Here is an 18,340-nt window from a genome sequence, read left to right on the forward strand (position 1 = left end):
CTGTGGCAGACAGAACAGCCCTTCTTGGCACCTGGTGTCTCAGAGGGTGCTCCAGGAATGTGTGTAGGCTTGGCCCATGTCTGCATGGCCCCCTGCCCCCGCAGCCACTCCACCTCCAGGGAGCACTCCGGGATATCTGCTGTGGATGCGTCATCCTCCAAACCCGGACGGAATCCTCCCGACGGGCTTCGACACGTCCTTCTCAGGCACCCTGGTGCACTTCCCTCGGTCATTCCCACAGGCTCGGTTTCCATCACCCGCCCACCTGACCACATGGCCCGGCTGCCAGCCATGGCCCACGAGTCAGCAGAAACCAGACTCGGGGCTTCTCCCAACTGCTCAATCCTTCCCTTGTGGCGGGAAAGTGGCGTGCAGGGCGGCGGTGGAACTGGTCTGCTTCCTCCTCTGATGGCACCTGGGCCTCAGCACAGAACCTGGTCTGTTCACCTGGGCCCCAGCGGCTCTTTATCAGTGGGCGAGATCTGTTCGCAGGGCACTGTCTGAGGGATAGTAGAGTCTGGGCCTCCTCCCACAGTTCTGGAGCCTGCACTGGGCGTGTGTGTGTTGGGGGCTCCCTGACCGCACCACCTCCTGGCACCCCCCCAGGTAGCATGGTACTGTAAGAGCCACCGCCACCCCTGTCGGCTCCGTTAGAGCTCTTCTCTAGCCTCACCCGAGACCCTGGGTCGCTGGGGCGGCTTCAGTTAGCATCCAATACGAAGGTAATAATGCCCCTCAAATGGAGCTTCTCCTGCTCCATGTCCTAGGGGCCATCGACGGGGGGTGACCACACTCCAGCCGAGGAGCCACATGGGGCTGTGGCCACAGAAAGTGTCTGGCTCCTACATCACATGGCCTCAGGCACTGGGCAGGTTCCCTTGGAGCACGTCCCATGGACGCTGCTCGAGGGACAGGGCTGTGTGCCTGCTGTTTGACGGCGCCAGGTGGGGGACACCACCAGGCAGACACCACATCCATCCCCAGACCCCAGATTGCAGTCTAAGAGAAGAGGAGACACTGGCGGGAGGCCTGCTCACAGGCTTCAGCTCTTGGGACCCGGCCAGCCCATGCACGTGGCCATCTCCAGGTCTGGAGACCACATCAGGGCTATACCGTGGGTTTTCCTGCCACGGTGCATGGGGTTCCTGTGTCTAGGAGCCTGGGGACTTCTATTCTCCACCCCAGGGAGGGAGGGCCCAGGGATCCATCAGTCTGGCCCTCCATCAGTCTTAACATTTTTAAAAAATATTTTTATTTACTTATTTGAGAGAGTGTGAGCCAGAGAAAGAAAGAGAGAGCACAGGAGAGAGAGAGCACATGAGCAGGTGCAGGGAGGAGGAGCAGAGGGAGAGGGAGAAGCAGATTTTCTGCTGAGCAGGGAGCCCAATGCTGGACTCGATCCCAGGACCCTAGGATCACGACCTGAGCTGAAGGCAGACCCTTCACCAACTGAGCCACCCAGGCACCCAGTCAATCTTTATCATGATCCAGTGTCTAATTATCGCCCCCGGGCACTCCCAGGTCTGCTTTCCCTCAGCTCCCATGATCCTTCACGCTGGCATCGGTGGGTCAGCAGCAGGGCGTCCAGTCCCTTGGGCCCTGCCCAGCCTCGATGGTGCTGTATTGGGCATCTTGTCCCACTACCGTCTGTTTATCATCCCACTTCTTTTTTTTTTTTTTTAAAGATTTTATTTATTTTTTCCTGAGAGTAACAGAGAGAGAGAGGCAGAGACACAGGCAGAGGGAGAAGCAGGCTCCCTGTGGGGAGCCCGATGTGAGACTTGATCCCGGGTCTCTAGAATCACACCCTGGGCCGAAGGCGGTGCTAAACCACTGGGCCACCAGAGCTGCCCTATCATCCCATTTCTTTTTCTTCTTTCTTTTTTTTTTTTAAAGATCTTATTTATTTATTCATGAGAGAGAGAGAGAGAGGCAGAGGGGGAAGCAGGCTCCATGCCGGGAGCCAGACATGGGACTCCATCCCAGGTCTCCAGGATCAGGCCCTGGGTCAAAGGCAGGCGCTAAACCGCTGAGCCACCCAGGGATCCCTATCATCCCATTTCTTAATGACCATCTAGACATTCCCACCCCACTGAGTCCCTGGTTTACAGGATTTAATTAAATCCCCTCCTCTTTCCTCTCACCCCACCATTGCTGTGCAGAGGACATGGGCATGGCTAGTTGTTATCTTTAAAATATACTTTGAGAGCTGTAGGAGGCAGGCTGACCAGCACGGGACCAGAGGGGCAGTGCACATGGCCAGAGACCCTCTGTCCCCGAAGGCAGGACCGGTGAGACTCTGGGGTGTCCTGGTCTGGGGACAAGGTCTTCAGCTGGAGGAGCGCCGCTGGCACTACATTAGGCGAGAGTGCGTGTGTGTGTGCACATGCAGGTGCGGCACTGGAGACACAAGGGGCTACTGAGGTGGGTATTTGTCACGGTGTCACTTTTGCAGCTGCCTATCACAGAACGGTCCTTCTGTTTTGGAGGACCAACCCCCTTTGTTGGTCTTGCTAGGTGCTGGGGGTACACCCTCGGGGATGGTTAGAGAACTTATTGGAGAGGTGGTTTGGGTGTCCCAGGGGGCGGCCTGGCTCCTGGAACTTGTATAGCGCCCTCCTGCACTTACACCAAATGTCCTGCCTCAAGTCCTGGCACCTGCAGACACAGTGTCCCTGGAAATGTGAGGTTTGTGCCTGAGGCGAGGAGGTTGCGGTGGCGGGGGGTAACCTCACGCAGCCACAGGGACCCATGATGCAGAGCGCTCTGCTGCCGCCAGGGTGGGGGAAGTTGGAAGGCCTCTCGTGAGAAGGACATGGTCTCAGGGAGTAGAGGGCAGGCCCCGCTGACGGCTGGCAAGGAGGGGGGCCGTCTCTCCTACACTGCACCTGTGTTCTGCCAACGCGGAGCCTGCAGTGAGTGGGGAGCCCAGCCCCACGCGCCCCTGGGCTCTGGCCTCGTGAGACTAAGCACAGTGTCCCATCAAGCCTGCCCTGTGGCTTCTCTGACCACTTCCCAGCCTGATCCCACAGAGTCTGTGAGTGACCCATAATCCTTTTGTCTGATGAGATGAAGCCTGCTGATGTGGGCCAGCCTCCTCCTCCTCCCCCGTCTCTCTACCATGTGGCACAAAACACCCCACATCCTCCGTGGAAGGCTCATGTTTGGGCACACAGGTGGCGGGACAGGTGGTTCAAACGGTGTCAGCTGTCCTGGAGCAGCTGAGGGCCACCCGACGGGCTGCTTGCACCCAGGTGGCCGTGGGGAACATCCACTTCAGTGGGATGCTGGAGCACAGGCCACCCCGGGGAGTGTCGGAAGAAGCTGGGCTCCTGGGGCTGGCAGTTGGGGGCTCTGGGAAGCAGAGGGGACCATGAGGCTGTGCACTGCAGCCAGGTAGGATGCCTGAGCAGAAAGGGGCCCTGGAGGGCAGGGCAGAGGGCCTGGGGGTCTGGGTCTGGGATCCCCCTGGTCCTTGCACATGGGGAGCACTTGAGAGGTCAGGTGTTGGTGGGGGGTGGGGCGACAAGATGGGGTTCTCCGTGGACTGTAAGAGTGCATACTGGTCTGGCATCTCCCTGGCTGCCCCCCTCCCTCCATGTGGCCAGCGACCCCTGAAGCACCTACCCTAGAGAATCACCCTGGGCTCCAGGCCCAGGGGCCCCAGCCGGCTGGGGGTGAGCAAGGGCATCCCAGAGGTGGGCAGGGCCAGTGCTCTCGGGCCAGGGAGCCAGCCTGAGCACCAGCCCCCTCCACCTGCTGCCGGCCTCTGCCCCTGGGGGGATGAGGTGGGGTGTGGGCAGGCGGGGGGCCTACCTCCGGCTCAGCGTGTACTTGCCCTTGCGGTCCAAGCTGCAGCCAGAGCGGATGGCGAACCAGAGAAAGGAGCTGAGCAGCATCGCGTACACCTGCGGATGGCAGAGGCGTCTGCGTCAGCACCATTGGCTCCCGGGAGGGGCGCCCTGCCTGCCTCGTCAGGCCCTGGCCTCTGCAAGGCTCCTGTTGTCCAGGGAAGGCAGTGAGGCAGGTGCTGTCACCCGCAGACTGTCTCCCTGGGGTCAGCAGCCTCCCAGAGCAGATACTGCCCTCCACTGTGGTGGGGGACCTGCAGGTGGAGGGGCAGGAGGTGGGAAGGGGGCTGAGGGAGGGCGAGAGTACCATGGCGGCGAGGCCGATGCCGGTCAGGATGGAGGCGATGTTTCCGTACATCCTCAGGAAGCTCCTGATCCCCACCAGGCAGTCCTGAGTAGAGGAAGGGCAGCTTGCACAGCGCCCACTCAGCTGCCCCTCCCTGCCCCTCCCTGCCCCTCCCTGCCCAGGGTGACAGGGCTCCATCAAGGCACGGCCTGCTGTGCCCACCTAGGCCAAAGGCTAGGGTGATGGGAAGTCGGTGGGGGCTGGGGTGGACCACCCACCACTCCAGAGTTCTGGGGGAAGGCACTACAGACAGGCCAAAACTAGGGGACGTCAGCCAGGGAGCCGGCCCAGGGCCTGTGAGCAGGGGGCAGAGGCAGAGCTGCTGGGTGGGCCTGGGGTCCTGGGCCATCCTAGCCTCTTGCCCCAGCCCCGACTTTCAGCGCGTCCCCAGGGCATGGCACCCACAGAGGGTCTCTCTCCGGTCAGAGGGAGGTGACCAGCACATCTCAGGACCACTTGGATGGTGGCATTTGGCTTGGGGGAAAACGTTAGGATTTGGGGCAGGCTGGGAGAAGGAAGCACAGCAGGACATCCGAGAGCAGAGCGGGAGGGGGCTAGCGTGGTGTCTGTTCATGCGTCCATCTGTCCACACATTACTGGACAGGGTCTGGGCCCTCCAGCCTCCTCGCTGCCACCTGGGCCTCTGCCCCGGCTGGAGTCCTGCCCCAGCTCACACCTGGGCCACAGGACTGACTAGCTGGCCTGGAGGTCGGGACATCTGGCCTCTGGGGGCCACCGGAAATGGTCCCAGGGGCCTCGGGCCCCAGCCCTGCAGCCCGCCTGGGTGCCCTGTGTGATCATGGCTCCTAACCGGCCCCTCCTCCCCGAGTGGGCACACTTCCTCTCGGTAGGCAGCCAGGGGCCTGACCACCCCACAGGACTCCATCTCCACCTCTCCCCACCCCCCGCCAAGGGTGGCTCCAGGGCCCACGCCCACCCTCCGTGGCCTTTACGGTGGGGACCCTGCCATTCACAGGATCACAGAGCCACCCCTTGCCCCACTTTGCAGATGGGCACCTGAAGCCTCTCCCTGGGAGGCATGAACACTCAGCCCCCTCCCAAGCATGCTAGGCCCTCCTCTACACCCGCCCCTCCCCTGCACACCGCCCTTCTAGGGTCAGTGGCGCAGCTCGGCTCCCTCCCTTGCTGGGCCAGAAGCCATTTGCATCGTCCTGTCTGGTTGTTGGAGGGCAGCCAGGAGCCTCTCTCCCAGAGATAGGGGTGGGTTTGTTTCCTGGACTGCGGGGGAGGGGAGCGGGAGGGCGGGCAGAGGCAGGGGTGGGGGGAGCTGGAGGAGGTGCTAGGCCCCTCTCTGGGCCATGGGGAAGAAGGGACTTCCCTGCCCCTGCCTGCCACTGCCACTCCCTGTCCCCTCCATGGAATGCCCTTCCGGCTCCTTCTGGAGGAGTGCCCTCCAGACCAGTGTCTGTCTTTCCCCGCCCCCTGTGCTTCTGGAGGCTTCCAAGAGCAGGCCTGGCCTAGGGGAGCCCAGACTGGAGCCGTGTGAGGGGGTGAAGGAGCTGGGGGTCCAGTCCAGTCCTCACTACCGCCTCCAGGAGCCCTACAGAGTGCGGGTGGCCTGGGTCTGGGACGGGGAGGCCCAGGGACAGAGTGCACGGCTACCAGGCCTCACCTGTCTGGCTGCCTCCTCTCCCTGACACAGGCTGACCTCCAGGTCCCCCAGGAGGCTGAAAGGAGAGTTCTTGCCACAGCACAGGAACTGCAGGACATAGGGAGGGACGGGTGTTCAATGTGGGGCAGATGCAAGAACAGCATGAGGGGCCACAGGGTGGCGGTGGGGGTCCAGCAGGGCCATCCCCAGAGGCCAGGGCCATGTGCTGTGTCTGCGGGGGCGCCAGGCACGGGGCAGCCCGGCCCTCCCTACCCCCATGGCATCTCCATACACACAGGGCTGGGACCGTCATTCCCTGCAAATTCGTCCCATCCCTCCACTGCACACCCCCCAGCCCAGTGGACGGCACATCTGCCAGGGCCAGCCACCAGGGCTGCGACCCTGTGGCCACTGGGGCCCTGCTTAATGCTGTGCTGTCACCAACTGGAAGTTCCTGATCATTTGGGGGCAAGAAACCTTTTCATTTTGCTTTGGGGCCCCCAGGTCAGGTGGCCAGCCCTGCCATGGTCAGAGAGAGAGGATGAGAGGTTGTGTACATCCCTCCTCACCCCAGAGGGCGTTGGTGGCCTGCGAGGCTAGTGGACTCTGAGCGGAGGCCGACACCCACATGCTCACCGTGTCCTGAATGGCCACCAGCTGCTGCTGTGGGGTGCCAGACACGTTCTTCACCGCCTGGTCATACACCAGGTCGTAAGTGTCCAAAACAGCATCCTCCACCTGCGCGGAAATCGGGGATCTCTTCACCAGAAGCCCCTTCCTTCCGGATACAGCTCCCAGAAATGTAGGGCCCGGCCTAGGTCCTCCTCCTCCCACAAGGCAGGGCTCCCCGAGGGCAGAGCCCAGATCTCCTGGGAGGCTGGTCACCGCAGCTCCCGGACTTCAGCTGTGGGGACCTCTCCCAACAAGCCTGGCCACTGCTGCCACAGGGCTGGGGCAGGGTTCCCACACAATATGCCAGAGCCCCAGCCCCACCGCGCACCTCCAGCTCTGGTCTTCTGGAGCATGGAGGGCCTGGCCGAGGGAAGTGTCCACCCTACAGCTGTTGATCGGGCCTGGGCAGAGAAGGCAGGGGTGGGGGAGCTTCCCACCAGGAGCTCAGCTCCCCAGAACCACCTGGTGGGTGTCAAAAAGCCCCAGGTGGCTGGGCTCCAGGTAAGACCCTTGACCAAAGGAGCCGTGGGCATCCAGGGCCAGCTCTGGGCAGATGAGGCGGATAATGGGGAAGGAAGGTGTTGCTAGGGGCCTGGCTGGGGGCTGCCTTCACTTCACATCCCAACATCACTCAGACCTCTTTGACTCCACCCTCCTAAGTACCTTCTCCTGCCCTTGCTCATGCCGCTTCCTCCCAAATGCCAACACTTGCCAAGTTAGTCCTCCAAAGACAAACTGGAATCTCACCTCCTGCAGGAAGGCTTCCCTGACTGCTCTGGAGTCAACAGTCTCCTGGCACAGGCCAGGCTTCTCTGAGCCCCCAGCCTTCTGATGCCTCCTGTCCCTTCTCAGAAACCCTGAGCCCTCCCTTGCCATTTTTCCCACCCTGTGCTGTGCCATGCTTTATGGCTGGGACACAGTGATGGCAGCTCAGGGCCGCCCTCGAGAGCTGGGGGTAAACAGATGCCTGTGCCTACTCTGGCAAGGCTGTGTCCACAGCCCCCAGGCCTCAGCAGGAACCAGAGGGGCTTTCATCCCCACCCCGCCCCCACTTCTGGCACTAACTGGCCCTCCCATTGAGACATTGCACTGCAAGTCATCCCAAACTGGGTCAGCTGGTTTCCAGCCACCCTGCTGGGAGGCAGGCACGTCCTGGGCTGGAGGACAGGCCTTAGAGCTGACCACTGCTGCTGCAGTGGCCTGGCTAGTGGCCCTCTCTCTGCCTGTTTCCTCAAGTTTATTATTTTTGTTAAGATTTTATTTTATTTATTCATGAGAGACAGAGAGAAAGAGAGAGAGAGAGAGGCAGAGACACAGGCATAGGGAGAAGCAAGCTTTGTGCAGGGAGCCCGACACAGGACTGGATCCTGGGTCTCCAGGATCACACCCCGGGCCGAAGGTGGCGCTAAACTGCTGGGCCACTGCGGCTGTCCTGTTTCCTCAAGTTTAAAATGAAGCTGAGACCAGGAGCCCTCTGTGTCTTCGTGGGAGGGGTCCCAGTGAGGCTGGGGGCCTAGCAGAGGGGGCCTGGGATCAGCGGACAAGTGGCTGAGACAAAGAGGCCAGCTCAGACCACCCTCCCAGTTCCGTCTCCCCCACTAGGGCCCAGGGAGTAGCCAGGTGCCCTGTGGCCAGCTCTCACTATCATAACATTGGCATAAGGACGTGTGTGGACCTGGGTCTGTCCCCATCACTCCAGAAGCAGGGATCGCAAACCCCTGCTTCAGGCCAAGAAGCAGATCCTGCAAAGCCATATCCCTTGCCCAAGACCCCCAGGCCTGGGAGTGGGCACAGGCTGGACTTTTTCCACAGGCCTGAGCCTCTGTCTCCCATTACTGGGTTTGGGGGTGCTCTAGGAGTCTAGGCCGTGTTTCTCCAGGAGAAAGCTGGGGTGGGCCTCAGGGTCTTGGAGGCCACCAGGCCCCACCAGCTCTTTGGTCCTCCCTCCTTAAGCCCAGCTTCCAGGACTTCAGAGGTGCCTCCCAGGATGGATGTGGGGCATCAAGGGTAGAGAGGATCTTGGGGCTGCTGACTGCTTGCCCCTCAGACAGCGCGTCTCAGATACCTGCAGCTCCCCATGGTGCACCCCTCCATCACTCTGGGCTTTGTGAGTCTCTGTGCCCTGCCTGATTGCCATTGCCTACTGAGGCTGCCGGGGCTGGGGACACTCCAGCAAGTGTGGACGGTCCCCAGGTGGCCTGTGGTGACCTGCAAGTGGTGTGCAGACAGGCCTGTGGGCTCAAGGGTCAGCTCTGGCCTGAGCCTGCACAGGGGTGGGATGGTCAGGGAGGAGAGACTGACCTCAGGGAGCCACCAAGAACACTTGTCCTTGCACTGCTGTACTTAATCTTTGCATGAATTAGGACTCAGACCAGGCTTGGTGCAGGTGCAGTTCACTGCTTGGTGCAGGTGCGTCAGGGGGCAGGGGAGCTGTGGCCCCCTTGGGTTCTGTGTTCACCACATGGCCCTGCATGCTGGCCCTCACCAGTTCTGGGCTCTGTGTGCCCCAGCAGACTGGCCACTGGAAAACCCTGCGAGTGGTGGATGCACCCCCTCACAGCCCCCCCAGGGACTGCAGCCTGGTTTGAGGCCACAGAACCACGTGGTGGGTCCCTTCTGATTGCATCTCTGGCTTCCCATCTGTGGGGCTGCCCTGGGCTGCTATCTGGACCCGGTATTTCAGGATATCTTAGTGGGGGGTTGTCCAAAGAGATGCAGGGGGACGGTGAGGGTGAGGGGGCCCGCCCACACCTCTGGTGAGCAGGCTGGCCTTTTGGCTGTCTCTGGTCACTGGGCTGCCAGCAGGACCTTGGAGGACAAAAGAGCCTGGGGCAAGGACCTATGTGGGCTGGGAGCATCCTCGGCTGAAGGGCCTGCTCGGATCCCCGGGGGAGACCCAGGATGGAAGGCACCCCCCCATGCCAGCCCAGACACCTCTGTAATAGTCCCACCAAGCCCTACACCAGCCCTGTTCCTGCTGTGTGGCAGCCCCGCATTGGTCTCGGTCTCCCTGCCCCTTCCACACGGGTGGAGGCTGAGGCCTGGGAAGGCAGCTGGTTGCCCGAAGGGACCAGATAGAGAGGTTGACCCTAGAGAGTGAAGCCAGGGTCCATTGCCCAGGCCACCTGTGTGCCCCCATGGGCCTGGACACACGTGCAGATTGTACTGGGAGGTGGATGGGGCCCACCAGGCCTCGGGCATGGGAGGAGGCCCCAGCGCCCAGGTGGGGTCAGGCAAAGCCAAAAACTGAGGCCTGAGAGCCAGATCAGATGATATTGTAGGGGCTGGTGGCTGAAGATGGGATGGAGAAGAGGCCCCGCTGGGAGCTGTCTGCTTCCACCCCCTCCCCTTCTCAGAGTAGGATCCCCAGCTGGCCTATGGCCTGTGGCCCCTGCATGGCCCCTCCCCTACTGAACCCAGGATTTGGGGCTCTGTGTCAGAGCAGAGAGGACTGATGTATCCATCCTCAGGAGACCTGCCTGGGGCCCCAGGGCACCCTGGTTGCTGGCCTGACTGGGACCACCCACACTGGGATCCAGACCCAGAATGGGCCAGATTGGTGGATGGGAATTGCTAGCCCACCTGGCTCTCCTGGGGCAAGCCTGCTGGCCAACCCCACCAGGGGCCGAGGTCACCTTGTGGGGGCACCAAGGCCCTCCAAGAGTCTTACAGCCAGAGGAAATGTAGTTTTTCCTACTTGGTCACGGGGGCACGACCCCAGATGATGCTAGGGGCATTGTGGGCAGTGTGGGGAAATCCTAGGCAGGGAAGAGGAAGAGGCATTGACTCAGGGCAATGTGCCCTGGGTGGTGGGCTGGATCCTCCTGGACTCTCCTGCCCCCGTTATGCCAGGGAAACCTGGCTGTGTGCCCCCTGGCCTGAGCACCTCCCTGCAGGACCACGAGGCTCAGCCTGGTGACTCAGCCTCATGGATCCAAGGAGCATAGAGAGGGGGAAACGAGGCCCATTTCTGAGGGCAGGGAAGTCAGGACCGGAGAGGGTAATCACACAGCTGAAAGTACATGGTACAAACCAGGCCCAGTGTCCTGACCCAGCTGCCCATTGCGAGTCTCTGCCCCCTGCATGACCATCATGGGTGGGAGAGGAGGGGGATGGCAGGGGTGACAGAGAGGCCAGGGGCCACTGAGGCCTGAGACACATGGGCAGGATAGCAGGCCTGTCACTTGCTGCTTGCACAGTGTTTTGCCAGAAACTGAGTACATTTCAGGCAGACTGGCCTTGGTTTTCCTGGGCTGGTCCTTGTGGAGGACATGGAGAAACTGAGGCCCAGCGAGAGGATGCATTGCTGGGGATCACAGAAAGCCAGGGCAGACAGGTCCTCCTCTCCTTCTATGGCTGCACCTGCTGGCTCCGTGGCTTCTCAGGCTGCCCTGAGGGTCTTGCCTGGGTCTGGACTCTCACAGGTGAATGTAGGCCCAGGGCCACCAGGATCTCGTCCACTGCTGGAGACTGGGGGAAGGCTGGTGCCTTGTCCCTCAGGCCTCAGCCTGGGAGCAGCTGGGCTGGGGGCTGCCCCCTACACATGATCCTGCTGGGGCCCTTCTCTCTAAGCCTCTTGGGTACCCAGTTCCTCTGTTCAGACAGGCATCCTGGCCTTGACCCTGGTCTTGAAGGGGCCAGCTCCACACAGGCACTGGCCAGTCCCATTCCCCGGGCAGCCTCTCTGCTCAATCTCGGGGCCCTGAATTCAGACAGAATTTGTGGAGGGCCTGGCTGCTCTGGCCCCAGTGCCCCCCAGGGTTCTCCAAGCTGTGGCCCTGCCCCACTCCCCTGGGTCAGACTTCAAGCCCTGCTCATGTATGCTCTCTGGGGGCTGTGGCCCTAGTGACTACATTATCCCTGAGCTGGGGCCTCCCCCGACCTCCCAAAATGGGACAGGGGCCCTCTCACACTGAGTGCATTGACGTCCTGCTGAGCCAGCAAGCACCCAGAGAACGTGAGCTCAGTGGGTGGGTGGGGTGGAAGGAAGGATGGATGAATGGAAGGAAGGAAGGAAGGATGGATGGATGGATGGATGGATGGATGGATGGATGGAAGGACAGATGGATGGATGGAAGAACAGACGGATGGATGGATGGATGGATGGATGGATGGATGGAAGGAAAGACGGATGGATGGAAGGATGGATGGACAGAAGGAAGAATGGATGGATGGATGGATAGATGAAGGAAGGCAGGCACCACCTCCTGAGGAGGTGTCCACCCCACCATGACCATGGGCATCACAGTCCCAGTCACCACCAACATGGAAGCTCTACTCCAGGACTGAAGGGTGGCTGTCTTCCTGGGGAAGGGACCCAGACAGTGGCAGGACCTGGTTGGGAGCACAGCCCCTTCTGGGCCAGTTTCTGGAACAGTGACCCCTGTAGTCAACACCACAGGTCAGCCGGGACCCTCCTCCCCCTGCTCTTCTTCCCCTCTTGAACTTCTGGGCCCAGCAAGGGGCAGGGCTGGGGGGCCTTGTAGGGGGTGGGAGGGGCTCTGAGGCCTGTACCTTCTCCCTTTTCCCTGGAAGCTCCTGCCCCAGCCCCAAAGAAGCCCACCCCACCTTCACGCAGAGGACGTCCCCCCAGAGTGGTCTCTCCCCTGTGGAGGGGTGACTTTATGGGCTCAGGTACCACTCTGCTGTGTGAGGGGGGCAGGGCCGGGCACTCACCTGGGTGGGGTTGTGGAATCTCCAGAAGGCCACCTCCACCAGGGCACCAAACACCAGGGCAAAGCACAGGAAGCCCTGGGACAGAGGAGCCACGGGTCATGGTGTACAGCCAGGCGGGCGGGCCACCTCCAGGTGGCCAGCAGACCCTCCCCTCAGGCTGCTGTCCACAGGAGAGAGCTTGGGCTGCGGGCACACTGTTCCCATCCCTTCTTCCCTGTTTTGGGAGGTCTCCCCCTGTTGCCCGTTCTGGCTCCCAAGGGCACATCAATGGCAGAGCCACATCCCCGCCCCCAGAGAGGGAGGCAGGCCCCAGGATGATGGAGCCCCTCGCCCTCTGGGGCTGCTTCTAGGGGTGGGCACTGAGCCTGAGGATCTGCACTTTAGGAGGGTCCAGGTGGGCGGAGTGGCTCTGGGGCTGCCGCTGCCCTGGCCCCGGGGGGGCTTTCTGCAGGTTCCCAGCAGAGACAGCTGGTTTGCTTCCACCTTCTGGAACGTGCCTCTGGGTGGAGCGCCAGCCTCTTCAGCTGGACTCCCACGGTTCTGGCTAGTTGGAGCAGGGCAGATGGGGCATCCCAAGGTAGGGTAGGGCGAACCCTGTGCAGCCGCCTGACTCACTGCCGGCTTGCACCCCAGTATTGGAGATGGGAGTTCTCTGGAGGAATGTCTTTCCATCCCCAGCAGCCCCACAGTGCCCTTCTTTCTGTTGGTCGGGAGTTTGGAGCTGTTGAGCCTCCTGCGTGCAGAAGCCCGGAATCTTAGGGACCCCTCTCCTGAGAACTGCACACGCTCAGGGCTCTTTTGTTGGCAGTTTCAGAGGGTCACCCCAGACTAGGAGCCTCCACCTATATGCTGCCCTGGGGAGTCGTCCCCACCCAGAGCTTGACCGGCCACCGGCCTGCTGGTGACCCTCAGACCTGGGTCTCCGGCCATGTGTCCTGCTCTGGGCAGTTCATCTGGCTGCTGCCTAGGTGTCCGGAGGGTGATGTGTCTACATCACCTCCTCCCCACCACGCGGGCTTTGTGAGAGCACCGCTGCCCCATGCTCTGCGTCACTGGCTGGGCTGACACATCACCCCTGCCTGGCCTGTCCACAGCCTGGGGCAACCAGGGGCCGGGTTCTCCCCAGCCAGGGGCCTCATCGCTGGGTGACACCCAGGAGAATGGATGACCAGCGGAATGGAGAGACAGACCAACACACAGACACTGGCTGGGCCAGGCCAGGACAAAGAAACAGTCATGCCAGGCGCCGAGAAAGAGCGGGCCACTCCGCCAGCCCCGAGTCTTGGTGTGGGCACAGGGCCTCTGGCTCTGCCTTCTGCTCCTCCTGCCTGCCCAGGCGCCTGCGGGGCCTTGTCTCCAGGACATGGCTCCTCCCTCTCCCTCCTCGCCTTCCTCCTCCCCCTTCCCCTCCCTTCCTCCCTCTCCTTCCTCCTCCCTCCTTCTCCTCCTCCCTCCCCTCCTCTTCCTTCTTCCTCCCTCTCCTCCTCCTCCTGGCTGGCTGAGGGCCTCCTTCTCCATCTGGAAACCATCGCTCAACACTGCCTCCAGGCTCAAGGCCCTGAGCCAGCCCAGGGGACCAGCATTTTCCAGAAATCATTTCATGCCTCAGGAGAGGGCCAGTCATCTCCCCACCTCCACCCACAGGCCTGCAGAGAGGGCCTCGGGTGAGGCTCATCTCGCTTTCCCAGGGCCTGGGAGGCAGGGGGCTGCTGGGTGCAGCTGGGTCCAGCCCCGTGTTTTCTTGCTCCTTGTAAATAAAATGCATAAATAAATCAGCCGCCCCTGCTAGCTCTGCTCCAGCAGCCGGGCAATTTCCTGCTGGAGAGGCCTGTGTGGGGCGAGGCCGGAGGAGGTGGGGGCAGGAAGAGGGGGGACGGCCGCCAGGCGCCCCAGCACGTCAAGGGTCTCCCTGCTTGCTCGTCCCTCCACATACACCACTACATACAGACGCACAGACGTGCCAGACGCCATGGGCGCATGAAAATGCAGGCGTGCAGGCCGCTCGGGGTCATCAGGCTGGGGACCAGGGCAGGGTCTGGGTGCAGCCTGTGGCTCCCACAGCCCAATCCCCGACCTGTAGTGCAGTCTGCAGGCCCTCAGACCAGGGCTGCGCCTCCCTTTAGCGTCTGGGCTGGGAAGAGCCAGGCGGGAGCCAGGCAGCCTGGTGCGGGAGCCTGGGGATGGGAGCACCTTCCGCCTGCTGGAGCTTACAGCCTGGGCCCAGCACCACGGCGTCCCCTGGTGGCAACACCGCCGCCCCAACGCGGGACTCTGCAGGCCTCAGCCGGCCCTGCTACAGCCTTGCCTGCCAGCCCTGCGCGCCCCTCTGGCAGGCCCCAAGCCTAGGGCTCCGCTCCAGGGGGACAATCCACCTGCCCCTTCAGCTCCCACTGGGCCTCCCCACCCTCCCTGACTCCTGGCCGCGGACGGACCTCCCGCACCGCCTGCCCTGCCTGGCCCACCAGCCCATGGGGGCCCCCTGTCTGCTCCCGCTCTGCTCCTCTGGGTCCACCCCAGCCTAGCCACCTAGGGCTGCAGCTTCAGGAGATGACGGTGTCCCTGCTCCTGCAGTTTACAAAGCAGGTGTCATTCCTCAAACATTTGCTGACGCAGGCTGGACTGGAACCTGCTGACCCTCAGGGAGCCCAGCTCACAGGGTGGGGTGGGGCCTGCGGGCAGGAGAGTGGGGGTCTCGTGGCTGGAGGGGGCCAAGGGAGTGGGGGGCAGCTGCAAGGAGACAGTGAGATGGGGGAGCTGCAGGGACTCGGGTTTAGAAAGGCTCCCTCTCTCTACCGCTTCTCTGCACGGTCCCAGGTACCCCGCTCTCTGACCCCCCTCGTAGACCCAAGAAGCTGGGCTCCCACTCCCAGGGGGAGGTGAGAAACTTAGATGTCTGACTGTGGCCCTGGGCCCCCCGGACACCTGATAACATTTAGGAAGAACCGAACCCCCATCGTGTCCCAGGACATTAGCGTCGAATAAGCCAGGGCGGACGCTGCCATTGGTTCCCTACCGTCGGGTCTGTGAATGACTCCTAATGTCCACCTGTTGCTCGCCTTTGATCAGACCCCTCCCTGGCCTCCTGAAGGACGCCTACCCTGGACCCCTTTCCAATGTAAACCCCCAAGCCCAAGTGATGGAGAGACTCCCCTGCCTGTTCCTTCTGAGTCACTGACACTTGTCTGTGACAATGTCCCTCACTCACGCTATTTGGTACACTCTGCGTTCACTTAGTCTGGCTCGCCTTTGATTCCCATCCTGCATGGAGCCAAGGACCCTCTTGGCTGGTTCTGCAGAACCTCCACCTCCAGGTCCTTGGGTCCAGGCTGGGCGAGGAGTTCTGGGGGGCCGCAAGCAGGGCGGGCAGGTGCCAGGGGGCTGCAGGGTGCAGGTGGGAGCCCAGGTTCCCATAGGAGAGGATGGCCTGTGCCCCGAGGGGGCAGGATGGATGGATCTCAGGGAGGCAGGGGTGGCAGGTGGAGCAACAGGACAGCCAGGGGGACGAAGACGGGCCCAAGGGGATGAGCAGGAATGGGGGTAAGTTGGGGGGAAGGCAGAGCCTCTCCACAGTCACACAGGAGCAGTGCAGGCTCCAGGCCCCCTTGGGGTCCCACTCGAGCCCAGACCTCCAGGTAATTTAGTCTGTGGAGGGGCTTCCTGCTTTCCCTGGTGGCCTCAGTGACAGGAAATGGAAAGCATTCCCAGAGCCCCCAGTGTAGCAGAACCAGACCCTCCCCGGGCCTTTGACGATGGCCCCCAGGCCCAGGAGGGCCTGCTCTGCCCTCCTTACCCCACCCTGCGGAAGTTGGGGTAAAGCAGGGCCTGGCAGAGGGGCCCTGGTTGGCTGGGGTAGGCGGGGTCCTGGGTGGCGCTCACCCTGCAAGCCTCTTTCTGTGGGGACATGGTGGAGGGGTGGGCAGCTCTCTGGGCTCACCGCCCTGCCCGTTCTTGATCCCATCCCAGGGTGGGGGGGAGGGAGGGAGAACTCACCCCAGCCATGAGGCCTCCCGCCTCCCTCATGGTGGCTGCAGCACCCAGCACGGCGCCCACTGTCAGGAGCCCGGCCAGGCTGATGCCGGCGTAGAAGGCTGAGTGGGGACAGAGAGGAGGAAGGTTGGCCTGCATCAGTGTCCAACTCGAGGGGACACCTGGGGTGGGGGGGCCTCTGGAAGCTGTAGACAGACCAGGAGCCCCGCTCAGGCGGGGCTGTGACACCCGTCACCCACTCCCTCTCCCCCCAGTGCTCAGAAGGCGGAGGGAGGGAGGCCAGAGGCCCTGCCCGCCACTTCTGCTTCCTGCCCGTGGCCAGCCTTGGAGGGGGGAGAGCTGGATATCTCAGAAGCCACCGGGCAAGTGCAGGCTGTTCATTCTTATCGTCCAGGCCCAAGGCCCAGGCTTCCTGCCCCAGGATTCAGGCTTTAGGGTCAAACCCTGGGGCCTGAGGGGCAGGACGCCTTGGGCTGGGAGCATAGCCTGACCCCGCGGGGCTGAGTTTCCTCCACGGCAGCTCTCCTTGGCTGTAAACCGTTCCCTGTGTTCTTGCCTGAGACCTAGCCCCCGGCGGGCATCCAGGCCCAGGCCCCTTTGCTCTGGAGGAAGCCCTCTAGGACACTGAAGCCGTCTGGATGCCACCTGACACCGACACCTGTCCCCAGGCTCTCAGAGTGGGACAGGAGGTAGATGGGGGAGCTGTGGCCCAGACCCCTGGCTCTGCCCCGTGTATAACCCCAGGGTGGCCCTCTCCACCTGACCCACCGTCAACCCAGCCCAGCTCCCCTAGGAGGCCCCCACACCCCCAGCCTGGGATGCCTCCCCAACGGCCTCTGCACCCGAAGCCCCCTCCCCTACAGGAGCCACATGACCCTACTTACTCCAGCGGTGCATGGCCTCGTACGGGGTCTTGTCTGAGGATGCGTGGCCGATGACAGCAAAGTGGGCCCCGTAGTAGGTGAGGGCTGCCAAGGTGGCCATAGAGAGGCCCAGCAGCTAGGGGTGGGGCAGACCCAGGGTGTGAGGGCAGGGCCGGACCCACACGAGGCCCCAGAGACCAAGGTCTGGGTCTCCTGAGTCCCCTGACCAACCTCCCTCCACCTTCATGGTCTCGCTTGAGACAGGCTCAGCTTTGGGACTTCTGGGTGTTTCTGTAGGATGGTCTCCGGGAGGCCTTGTCCCAGATACCCCGCCACACACACAGATACCCCAACACACACACAGACCCCCTAACACACGCACAGACACCCCACCACACAGATATACCACTACATGCACACACGCCCCCCCCACAGCACACACACCCCAATACACACAGACACACACCGCCCGCCACATGCACACACATCCCCCACCCTCCCCCTACCACATACAGTCACTGTGTGGTTTCTCCAAGGACCCAGAACCCTGGATCATCATCCTGTCTGCACCGTGGGGAATGCCCCCCCAAACCCAGCAGCCCCCTCTCCCCGCCCCCCTCTGACACCAGTTCACCAGCCACCTAAGGCCCCCTGGCCTCGTCTAGGCCCCATGCTGCCTGGTGGGGCCCACAGGGACATCCTGCCAAAATAGTCACCTGCTGGAGGCCCCAGGTGCAGGTCCCAGGGGCAGGGCTGAGTATGTGTGGGGGGACTCCCGTACTAGAGGTCCATTAACACGGCCCCCCTCCCCCAACACCTCTCCCACCCGACCAGCCTGTTACCAAGACAAAGAAGCTGGTGACCAGCATCTGGCATTTGACCATCCTGACCCGACTCCAGGGCCCCATGGTGGCCATCTCTCCTCCCTCCTCTCCCCTCCTCTCCTCGCCTCCTCTCCCCGCCCCTCCCCGCCCACTGTGGTTTCCAGCTGGGTGGGGGCCTCAGACTGCAGCTGACTGCCCAGGAGGTAGGCTGTGCCCTGCCAGTATCTCTATTTGTCAACACACCCAGAGAACTGAGCTTCTGGTCGCCCTGGAAGATGCGGAAGATGGGGAGGGGAGGGGCAGTGAGGCCTGCTCCTGCCACCCTCTGCTGTCCCCAGCCCTGGCCCCGGGGCACCAGGACCCCTGGGGTGCAAGCCCTCTCCCCCAAGGGTGCGGCCTTGTCCTTGATGTGGCCTCAGAGCACATCCTGGGAGGGAGTGGGAGGAGGTGGTGAGTAAAGGGAAGGTGTCTGGGTAAAGGGTGAACTTCTCATCCTGGGAGTAATCAAG

General features: G+C 62.4%; 1 protein-coding gene across 6 annotated transcripts; it reads right to left on the minus strand.

The window, feature by feature from the left end:
• Positions 1-1,235: 1,235 nt before the first annotated feature.
• TSPAN32 (tetraspanin 32) lies at positions 1,236-17,951 on the minus strand. Of its 6 annotated transcripts, none has more exons than XM_072790391.1 (9): positions 17,850-17,951; positions 17,029-17,143; positions 16,148-16,245; positions 12,158-12,232; positions 6,446-6,547; positions 5,831-5,917; positions 4,159-4,242; positions 3,817-3,908; positions 1,236-3,354 (listed from the first exon to the last, which is right to left on the minus strand). In XM_072790391.1, the coding sequence occupies exons 1-9, from the start codon at positions 17,922-17,924 to the stop codon at positions 3,204-3,206; spliced, it is 879 nt and encodes a 292-aa protein (XP_072646492.1). In that variant the 5' UTR covers positions 17,925-17,951; the 3' UTR covers positions 1,236-3,203. The 6 variants fall into 6 exon arrangements, with proteins under 6 accessions (XP_072646492.1, XP_072646491.1, XP_072646494.1 ...); XM_072790390.1 differs by having other exon boundaries at positions 16,148-16,329; XM_072790393.1 differs by lacking the exon at positions 5,831-5,917 and having other exon boundaries at positions 16,148-16,329.
• Positions 17,952-18,340: the final 389 nt, after the last annotated feature.

The sequence above is a fragment of the Canis lupus genome, chromosome 21, assembly GCF_048164855.1.
Source record: "Canis lupus baileyi chromosome 21, mCanLup2.hap1, whole genome shotgun sequence".
Classification (NCBI taxonomy): Eukaryota; Metazoa; Chordata; class Mammalia; order Carnivora; family Canidae; genus Canis; species Canis lupus.